This window comes from Chiroxiphia lanceolata, chromosome 2, assembly GCF_009829145.1.
Source record: "Chiroxiphia lanceolata isolate bChiLan1 chromosome 2, bChiLan1.pri, whole genome shotgun sequence".
NCBI classification, from domain to species: Eukaryota; Metazoa; Chordata; class Aves; order Passeriformes; family Pipridae; genus Chiroxiphia; species Chiroxiphia lanceolata.
This window is the reverse complement of record NC_045638.1, coordinates 57178667-57189555: the sequence shown is the minus strand read 5'-3', so window position 1 is coordinate 57189555 and position 10889 is coordinate 57178667. Positions and strand designations below refer to the sequence as shown.

General features: G+C 40.4%; 1 protein-coding gene across 1 annotated transcript; it reads right to left on the bottom strand.

The window, feature by feature from the left end:
- Positions 1–391: 391 nt before the first annotated feature.
- On the bottom strand, positions 392–10853 carry SPRYD7 (SPRY domain containing 7). Its single transcript, XM_032678425.1, has 5 exons — positions 10702–10853; positions 9390–9506; positions 6400–6566; positions 4681–4783; positions 392–1472 (listed from the first exon to the last, which is right to left on the bottom strand). The coding sequence occupies exons 1-5, from the start codon at positions 10805–10807 to the stop codon at positions 1375–1377; spliced, it is 591 nt and encodes a 196-aa protein (XP_032534316.1). The 5' UTR covers positions 10808–10853; the 3' UTR covers positions 392–1374.
- Positions 10854–10889: the final 36 nt, after the last annotated feature.

Genomic DNA, 10889 nt, shown 5'->3' with positions numbered 1-10889 from the left:
AGAAGGGAGGGGTGGGGGGAAGGTGTTTTAGGATTTAGGTTTTACTTCTCATTCTCTGCTCTGATTTAAGTAGATTTCAAGGGGAGTGATAAAACTGCAGCCTAATCTCCCGAGCTTTTTACCATAATGCTGACAAGGGCATCATTCCTTTCAGGCTGAAAAGTTCTACTCAACACTGTCATGTGACAGCAAGGCTAAAAGGAAGGAAAACAGAGGCCGCAGAATTAAGAACAGATGTAGTAAATCCTAAGGTGAAAAGCTTTGAGAAAGCTGTTTGTATTTGAAAATTTCAGAATAAGGTAATTTCTAAAAATATTTAAATAAAATTATTTATGCAAATGCATTAACCCAGGAAGAGCCAAAACCAAAACACAAACATTCAGTATGAAGATTTTTTTTTTACAATAAAAATTCTTTTAGGAAGTATATTAAGCATGACAAGAGCGGAAGAAAAGCATCTCACAATGTATATTCAAGGGCATCACATTTTAGAACAATGTCTTAGCCATTTATAAATGATTCACAAAGAAATTAAATATGCTATTCCAGAAGAGAATAATCTAATTTACAGTTTAGATGTAAGGCTTCACCATAACATCTCATACCCTTCACCTGGCTCTTTGCATACCCAAGTTGAGTTGATCTGTACTTATACTCTCCTACCAGAGTAACCACAGCATGGTGGTCCTCTAAAACACAGGTAGTGTTTAGGTTTACTTTTTAAGGTTCAACAAAAAAGTATTATTAGAAAATATTCTAATTTTTTTTTGTCAGAATAAAAGCAAATTAAAAGCTAGGAGAAATAGGTAAATTGTATTTGCTGGTCTAAGATTGAGGGAATGGATTAATCTATACCTTGCAAAACAAAAGTATCTAGCTGCTAGTTATGCCATTGTATTATTAGTCATTATGCACAACTGGGACACTCCAGATCACAGGCTAGAAACACAGTGTGTCCTTTAAACAAATTACATAATTTCTGTGAGAAAAAAGTTGGCAGAAAAAAAATCATGAGAACTATACATCTCCGTAGCTATCATATGCATAAGAACTATTTGTCTTACAGAGCTCCAGTTCATTCAAAATACTGAATGTAATACTGACGACAGTAATATCCCTTAGTATCCTTATGCATCAAGTACAAATCGGAGAAAAACCCTGCCCCAAAACACTCATTTTCAATCACAAAACACTGCCAGAAAACTCACATTTGCAACACATTTACCTGGTGTTGCAGTTAACATATTTATTCTGCAGACAACAGTCACGAATATTTACTAAAAATACAGATATGTTTCCAGAAAGTAAAGTGAAGCTTTAAGATGACAAAGCTTTTGTAACAGTGCAGGGTGCAGATTTTCAGTATGAAGACATTCAGAAGATTTGCTGCTCAAAGAGGATCTTCTCAAACCCTGGTGGAGGTGTATGATAAAATTCACTGAACTGACAATCCAGAATGGCACTGTCATCAACTGCAGAAAAGAACCAAAAAGAAGGAATTAGAGAAGGAACACTTACAGTTTGATCCTCTATTACACCATCTTATTAGATTGTATCCAATGCTCAAACCACAGAGAATTTCTTCAATACATTCATTACATATGTACAACTGAAAGAAATCTCTTCAATGAATTTGCTAGAGCCCTACACATATCCCAGGAGAGCAAACCATCTCTTTTTTCTGTTGTTTACTTTAGTCTGTAATGGGCCTTGGTGAAGTCAACAAGGATGCTATGTCTGATTTCACTGGGAGTGTTAGCAGGACTTCAGGCTACTCTCTCCAAATTTCCTACTCTATTTCTCCAGAAGTCTACAGAGTAAGGACACTACCAGATACACGCTGCAGGGATGTCATCTCATCAGGTGCATATTTTTCTGTCCACTTCCTGATTCCGCTGGAGTTTCAGCTGTCTACAGTGGGGTTTTTGGAGGTTTACAAGGTTTCAGATGTCTGCAGTGGTTGGTGTTAGACCATCTGTTTTAACACGTGATCCAAAGAGAGCTTCTTCAACTGCTTCTTAAAAGCTGGAAGTTAACATTTTTTTTACAAAACATCTCCTAGCTTTGGACTCCCTGCAAAATCTATCTACCTGCAACATTACTTTCAACGTAGAATATAAAAAAGAAGCAGATGAGAATTTTCAGAGCAAAGCTTTGCTGTATTTCAACAGCAAACTGAAATATCCAACCAGTCAGAAAAGCAAGATCCCTTTCAAAGACAACTTCTGAGATGAACCTGGCACACTAGCAACATCAGTTCAAAGCAGAAAAGCTTCATCTCTATATTTTGGAATTTAGCTATCTCGGAGCCAAAGTCAGAATTTTTCCCTCCTAGGCTCAGTTAAAATTCATATCAGTATATTTGTACAGTTCTGTAGTACTTACACAGTGTTGGCATCTTACTTCCATGAAAGTGCCTGAGGTACAGCAGCATAACCTTTAAGTCCATTTTTCTGTTTTACATGCTCAAGCTCGACGCTGCGTTTGCCTGATCTACCATGTTTCTTTTAAAAACGTATTTATAGCTCTAGTCTGAATAGGGTAAATGCTTCTCTATGGCCAAATCCTTTCATGTGACTAGAAGTTGTTCATTCACGTTAAATTAAGGACATTTACAGTTAAAGTAAGTACTGCACGAAGGCAATCTGCAGGCTTCAATTGTTACAGCTATACGTAGGACATATGATAATTATGATGAAATTATGCCCACATGTGGAAGATGATAATAAGAGTCTGGCAATAAAAGGTCACTGTATTCCCCAGGCATGGAACTTCCTTAGTCTGAGGAAAAAAAGCTTACAGCAGGCTAAACCTACATACTACCAAATGTTTTCTGAAAGCAACCTTCATTCTTCATGCTGTGTAACACCCCCACCAAATTACAGGGAAGATGCAATAATCAGTTGCAACACAGCAACTCTCCTGCTGCTCATGAAGATTTTGCACAAGGAGGTCCTGCAGAACTGCCACAGCATTTTAGCAGCGCCATCACGTGGCTTAAGAAAACATCACAACATGACCACATAAAACAATTTCCACTCTAATGGCTTGGAAATATATCATTCGTCAGCTACATTTATAGACTTCAAAGGCTCTACAATGCATCTGGAGTATTTTCTTCCTGTTCAAAAAATTCAGCATTACAAATGTATCAAGATGTAAATGGGAACATGCCAACGGTTCATTAGAAAGGCAGCATGAAATTAAAAAATTATCCCCAGCACATAGCTAATGGTATCTCAATAGCAAAATTATTTTGGAAGAGGTTACTCCTTAGATGAAACTCACACAGGAATAAAGATAAACTGAAGATGCAGCTCCTGGAGCAGGTCTAGCAGAGGCCTATGAAGAGGATTAAGGGACTGGAGTGTTTCTCTTACAAGGAAAGGCTGAGGGAGCTGGGCCTGTTCAGTGTCAGGAAGAGACAACAGAGAGGACCTCATCAATGTTTGTAAGTATTCAAAGGGAGGGTGCCAGGAGGATGGAGCCAGGCTTTTCTCAGTGGTGCCAAGCAATAGGAGAAGAGACAAGAAGAAACTAATGCAGAGGAAGTTCCACCTGGACATGAGGAAGAACTTTACTGTGTGGGTGACTGAGCACTGGAACAGGTTGCCCAGAAAGATTGTGGAGTCTCCCTCACTGAAGATATTCAAGAACTGTCTGGATACAATCCCGAGTAACGTGCTCTAGGGGACCCTGCTGAGCAGAGAGGCTGGATCAGACGACCTCCAGTGATCCCTTCCAACCTGACCCATTCTGTAACTCTGTCATGGCTGTAGGTGTAATAGAGGGAACATGGTGAGCAATTATCAGTTTCTGTAACTTACATGTCAACCTGGAGTGTAGCACTGATTATGCACTGAGCTAGGGGAAGTGCTGCCTTCCAGGCGAGATGTTAAATTCTGACTGCTTGGGAACTACAAAATCACCACCAGCTTCTGGAAGAGTAAAATTTTAATATGACTTAGCCAAATTCCAGCTTCCATAATTTATAATTTTTTTTAAAGTGTCTAGGCAGTGATTAATTGGATATGGTATTTGTTTCCTGTTCAAAATTGCTGTGTTATATTCATGGTTGCTTGCAAAACAGCTACCATAAGTTGCTCACTAATTGCTGGATTTCAAAACTGGGCATCAATTTGGTGTAGCAGCAAAGAGCTGCACCGCCACACAGCAAGCAGCTGTACCAGCACTACAGTAAAGTTATTACTGTTGTAAGAAAATACAAACAGCAATTCTATTCCTATGTAACACTGAATGCATTTATAAAGTATGTGAAATTAAAAGGGACAAATGACAAGCTTCAGAGATAATACAGACTTGTGGTCTAATCTGATTTAATTCAAATTTGTTGTATTTCTTTTTTTTAAATCCGCTTCACAGTTTTTTTACCTGGCAACTTTTAGACTGAGTGCAGCAACTCCCCAGCTTGCTGGATGTGGACACTCTAAGTGCTTTTTTCCCTATTAAGCAGTGCTTTTTTTCCTATTAAGCAGCATTAAGAATGAGGTGCAAATATACTTTTCTAATTTCCTAGGTTTGCATTTTCATGTAATTAATTGCTGTCGTTGCCAAGAATAAACAATTGATGTGTGTGTTCCATTGAAGTGAGAAGAAGACATGGCTCAGAAGACAGAATACTGTCCATACTGTGAAACAGTTTGAAAATATCTGACTTACCATAGACCACTGGATAGACAGTCCCCCTGATTCCTGAAGCTGGACAATGCATGTTCTTCCCATTTAAATATACATTTAATTCTACATGGTCATATGTAATGCCCTACAAAATAAAGAAAATTAACAAAAAAAAGCATCAACAAGTTTATATGCATAAGACTGCTACTTAATTTAGCTATCTTAGCCACAGGCAAATCTTAACACCGTTATGAAAGCCACAGCATCCTGGAAAATCTCACTTCATTCCTGCAAACAATTAGAAGTTAATAAATTACTTATAACATTTGTATTTTCAAATACTCGGGATTCCTTAATGCCCATTCAATTTGGAGGCAGCACAGTACTGCGCACTGCACGTTGCATCTTACTAGGTTTACAAAACACATTTCTAAAGTGTTCTTCATCATGTTAGAGAAACACAAGATTTTCAATGATTTTGAATATTAGGCAGTTTGCAGTCTTCTTGTTTATATCTTCTCATGGAAATAACTTTAAGAAATAGTGATGCTATGTGTCACGTTTATCTTTCCATGCTTCCATATAGAAACATCTCTCAGCTCATTTACTCTGCTGGCAGCAACAGACCGTGGTTTCATACACAACACTATAAATATGCTGACTACACAGCAGCATGCAAACACTAACAAGGTAATAACTTACTTATCTGTTAGCTAAAGGATTTTTCTCACTGCTTTGGTATGGCTGAGTGTGACAATTTGTGCTGTCATTCAGAACTTCAGAAATCTATTTTCGTGACAGAAAATAAATTATAAATAAAATAAACTGAAATTTATGGAAACTGGGGAATTAGCAGTAACATTTCAGCTACTTTTCTGTGATTAGTTGAAGCTACACAAGTTGACCAAACCCTGAAGCAGTATGCAACCCTCCAAAAAACAATTTCAGAAGGGGATTTAAAGAACAGTATAGTGTCTGAGGGTAAAGCATGGAGATGTCAACCTTAGCTGTTTGGGGTTTCTAAAGATGACATTTCTAACCATTGCTACATAGAGGCAAGGTTACACAGCACAAAAAAGTAGTGGTGATAAATGGTCTAAATTTCACTGTATTGCTCCCATGTACTTTTGAAAATACATCTGTAAGAAATAACAGCACTAAAAACATAACTCTACGAACAAAGTCACTTTAAGATTTTTTTTTTAATAGTAAGGTACAAAAAAAAAAAGGATTCTCCATTTTCCCAGTGAACATTACCATCCTCCCCACTTAATATCTCTTTTCCCTACAAAAGTTTGGCTAAAAAAAGCAATTAATTTATCATCTAGGACCCATCTCTGCTCTGTCCTTCTAATCATTAACCAGTTAGCTATGAGTTCAGCTGGGCATGGTGCATAGCCATGTAATGCATTCCAGCACAGTACTTGTTCAGGGAGGTCCCATCTCAAACACTACAGGATCCTTGTGATGGGAGTCATCTGTCAGGTAGATACTGCAAATGAGCATTAAAGGCTACTTCTCAAACCCTGGTCAAGTCCATCCCTCGTTCAGAACACATCAATACCAACACATCAATCAGTGAAGTCCACCAATATCCAGGCAGCCGCTCCACTCAAAGACAACGGGAGTTTATATTGGCACTTTCCATACAGAGAGGTGCAAGCCGAACAATTTGACTGAAACAGTCAGTATGACCACAGAGCTGTAAATAAGAGGCATTTAGTAGCAGCTGAGGAAGTAACAAAGCCTTAAGAAACTCACCACCACATCGCCCTCCTGAGGAAGGTTGTTTGCTGGTAGCCTATTTTTCTCCTCATTGTTATAGTAGAGAGCTCCATCATTTCTCATCACCAGGCTGTGGACATCCCGACCAAGTGGAATTTGATTCAAGTTTGCTTTCTGGGTGGCAACTCCAATTCCCCAAATCCCTAAAATGTGACATTAACACGATAAGGAAAAAACACCATCCTTTTGAAGACTGTCTGACTGAAGCAGGACACCATGAAAAATTTAACCAGCATGACAGTACTACCAGTAAGTATCTCCTGGAAATACCAGAACTGTTGTGGGTTAGCTCTGGTAGGCAGCTAAGCACCACCCAGCCAGTCATTCCCTTCTCCCCACAGGCCCCGGTGGAACGAAGGAAGAGGAAAGGAAGAGTGAAAGCGAGAAAATTTGTGGCCAAAGATAAAAACTGTTTAATAAGCAGAAGAAATCAAAACAAAGCGATGCTATGGCAATCACTCACTACCTCCCATGGGTAGACCAATGCCCAGCCAATTCCCAAGCAAAAGATGGCTAACCTCCCTAAATTCCCTTCTCTCCCATTTTTATCTGAGCATGACAGTACCTGGGATGGAATATCCCTTTGGTTAGTTTGGGTCATCAGCCTACTTATGTCCCCTCTCAACCTCTTGTGCAATCCTAATCTTATTCACTGGAGGGGCAGGGTGAGAAACAGAGAGAAACAGCCTTGATGCTGTGCAAACACTGCTCAGTAATAGCTAGTGTGTTATCAGCATTGTTTTGGTCACAGATCTAGAACACAGCACCACAGCAGCTGCTATGAAGAAAATTAACTCCATCCTGGCCAGACCCAGTACAAGGTGGCCACAAGGGTGGCATCTATCCTGAAAAAGAAGGATCCAGAGAACTGCAGCTAGCTAGCTAGACCAGTCTTATAGAAAGAGAAGAAAGTGTTAGAAAGTATGATAGATCTCAATTTGGTAATGTTTTTGAAAGTCATACAACACTGAAATAGTCAAATGACGAAAATACGGTCTAGACAGTTACAGCAATATAAAGGCACGAGTGGTTAGAAAACTATTCCAGGATTACTCATCAGTAGCACCCTGTCAAATCAAAAATGATGACTCAAGTGGGGTTTGAGGTTTTGCATTGAATGCACAAGGTCAGAAACTGTTGTGTATTCACATCAATTACTTGGATAACATAACGATGTGCTTATTAAAGATGCTGCCAATCCCAATCTGACAGGACTTCAAGCTCTTCAGAGGACCCTCAAATTTAAAATGATCCTGACAAAGTGGTTAAGAGACCTGAAATAAGAAAAGTGCATCAGCTTTTTATGAATTACGAAGAAGAGCAGGTAAGTAGGAATAGTAAGTGGCACAAATACAGCAGTGCCTTGGCAACCAGTTCACAGAATATGGTTTGGGGGTTATCACAGAGCATGTGCTGAGCACGAGTCTGGGCCCTGCTGCCATGAAAAACTGGATGTGTGGCATATGTAAAGCAGACGTATTGTATGTACAGCAGATCAAGGATATCTACTGCTGCTGCAGCTGGAGCAGAGCATCCATTTTAAGCATCATATCCCAAGACAAATTAGGGCAATTAGAGATATTGCAGAAGAAACAACAAAACCACTCAAAAGTGTAAAAATTTCATCTAGAAGAAGACAATGAAAAAAACCCAATAAACTGGAACTGTTTAATCTACAGAAGACTAAAATGAAGCAAAAATGTAAGAAAATAAATTTAAAAAGACAAAAATTGCAGAACAATTTATTCTAACACTTACATGCCCAGAATGAAAAGGACAAGAGTGTGATTACCCTTCAGAAAAATTTCCAGTAGTCAGAGTGACCCCACAGATAATCCCTAATAGACTCAGGGACATTTCTGGAAATCAAAGATTTTCATTAAGTCATCTACAGTTCTCCTGCCTTGGGGCACAAGAATAGATGAGACATGGCTCACAGTGACCAGGAGAGTTTATTGCCCGTGTTTCTCAAGTGTAAGAACATGGATACTGTATCTGTGTGAATAAAGACCATATATGAACAACAGCTGGAATGGATTCTTCCCCTGACATAAAGGATATAAAAATTGCCAAGTTAATACTGATATGGGGTTACATGTAGCTTAATACTAAACAACTCATTTGATTGCAAGTTGTTGTGGACAGAGTTGTGTTCATGCTGCCTGCACCCGAATCCCAACTGAACGTAAACAACGCTTACCCAAAACATGTCGGCATCAAGCTCTAGCTGGTATCAAAAGGCCTGTCTCTGGACTAACATTTCTCTTTTTCTTCCCTCCCACCACATACTTAGGGAGAGAACAGCTTCGTTTTCATGCTGCCTGTTGTTTTTAAAAATACAGACTGGTTTTTAATGCTAGAATACAGGCAAGCCTGCAATGCTCTCTATACTAGTGAGGCTGACTGCATTAGTAAAAGCAAAAAGAAACAGGGTGCTGAAAGGCTCCTCTGGATAAGGCAGTGTAGGAACAAGTGCTGCACATTTGATTTGAAGAGCAAAGGGTAGCACAAAGAGTGTTACCCTTGCTTGGGCAAACACAGAGCATGTTAAAAGCAAAGGAAGGTAGACAAATAGCTGCAAAATGCTGGATAAAATACACTATTTAAAAAAAACAACTTCACAGCTACAGTGTTTTATGGAGTCATAAGCATCTATCTAGCAAAAAACATTTCTAAAATACACCAACTGAAAAACATGCATATAACAGCATACAAAACAATGTGGGGATTTAGTATTTGCACTAGTAATATACTTACCATTCTTTCTAGTATTTCAGAGTCATGGTTAAAAAAAAAATAAATTTCCTTTTATGCCACGACAATAAAAGGAAATAACACTCTCCAATGCTCAGAAGTTCAAGGATAAAATTGAAAAGATGCATGTGTTGAGCATTTGAGATTTGGCCACCAGCAGGCTGTGTGACATATCTTCCAAGTTTAAGGTTGTATATTTTTTGCTGACTAACCTGTGGACTGGATTTTAAACTCGAAATAGCTCTTGTTCTGATGCAAAGGTGCATTGGCTAAGCAGCCTCCTGTGCCACATATTCTTCTGCCATTTTTAACAATGACAACATCTGTTCCTGCAAGAAGAACAAACACCACAAAACTTCAAAACATTTTTAGAAGTCTGGAAGCAGCCCTCAAAGGCCTAAACATTGAAAACAGTTTTTGTTCTTTTTGCCCCAAGTAAAAGCTTCATTAGTCTGTAAGAATTATGATGATGGGCCACACTTTGAAGTAAGAGAAGGAAGGCTGTTTACAGGCTAGTTCATCTTTCCACTAGGGTTTATTTATTTAAAATCTATACGCTGATCTAATTTTCACCTCCTGGGCTTTACAGCACCCTGTTGATTACAACTTTTGCTTAACCACATCAGAAGCATAACTTACAATTTAGTCAGAAAGGGTTCACTGTGAGACCAAAGCCCTGTACTCTGTCTCTAACATCGGAGAAAAAACATTCTGCAACAAGAAGGAAAAGCACATTGGATAGAAATGACTGATGGAATTCCAAGGTGTTTAGTCATTCTATGAAATAACCCTTTTATTCAAAACATGCCTGTCAATACAGAGCGAAAAAAATGGGAGTTTTCCTTCTCCATTGGAAGACTTTATCTTTAGGCACTGTTGTCAAGTACACAGCAGACAATTGCTAATAATGGTGCTCAAGCACTGGACTCATCTATTCCTCCTAGCTCTCTCCCCAGCTGTGGTGCTGCTGGCCCAGACCACTTCTCTCCTCAACAAAGGCTGGGCATGGTTTTGTGGCTAGCTCATCCTAAGGACAACGTTTAAATGAGCGGCATCGACAAGATTCTGCAAGGCCTGGCTCCTTCAGCATCTTCACTGCCATAACTGGAAGTGGGGTCACCGTCCCTGGAGATGTTTAAGGCAAGACTGGACGTGGCACTGTTCGGTCATAGGTTGGACTTGATCTCAGAGGTCTTTTCCAACCCGGTTGATTCTGTGATTCTCTGAACTCGTCCCCTCGGCTCTGACCCGGAGCACCCTTGTCGGGCTGCCTGTCCCCCTCGGACACCCCCAGAGACCGAGGCGCACCCCGACATATTCATGGTGCTGATCACCTTCAGTTTAAGCCAAAGCGAAGACTTCTTTTTTTTTTTTTTTCCTCCCTAAAAACTGCCAAATCCTGTTAAACGAGTCGCCAAAAAGCGACTTTCCCAGCGGTTACCCCGTGCCGCGCCCCGGGGCTGCGGCCCTGCCCGCCGGGGAGCCGCCCGCCGCCGAGCACCGGGCCTGTCCCGCCGCGCTCACCCATGCGCTGCGTGTCCAGGTGCACCGCCGGCATCTCCTTGAGTGGGATGTGACCGGCGCCGCCATCCCGGCACCAGGAGAAGCAGCAGAACACGGAGGCGGCCATGACCGGCCGCACCCGCCACGCCGCGCAGGCGCAACGGCCGCCGCCGCCGCCGCCGCCGCCCCGCCCTTCCCGCCCTGCCGCG

Bases quoted from the DNA above. Each gene is read 5' to 3' on its own strand.
- SPRYD7 (XM_032678425.1), bottom strand. From the start codon at position 10,807: ATGGCCGCCTCCGTGTTCTGCTGCTTCTCCTGGTGCCGGGATGGCGGC. The intron at 6,567-9,389 runs GTTAGTCAGCAA...GTCACATTTTAG, and splicing joins GTTTAAAATCCAGTCCACAG to GGATTTGGGGAATTGGAGTT. The intron at 4,784-6,399 runs GTGAGTTTCTTA...TTTATTTTGTAG, and splicing joins CTCAGGAGGGCGATGTGGTG to GGCATTACATATGACCATGT.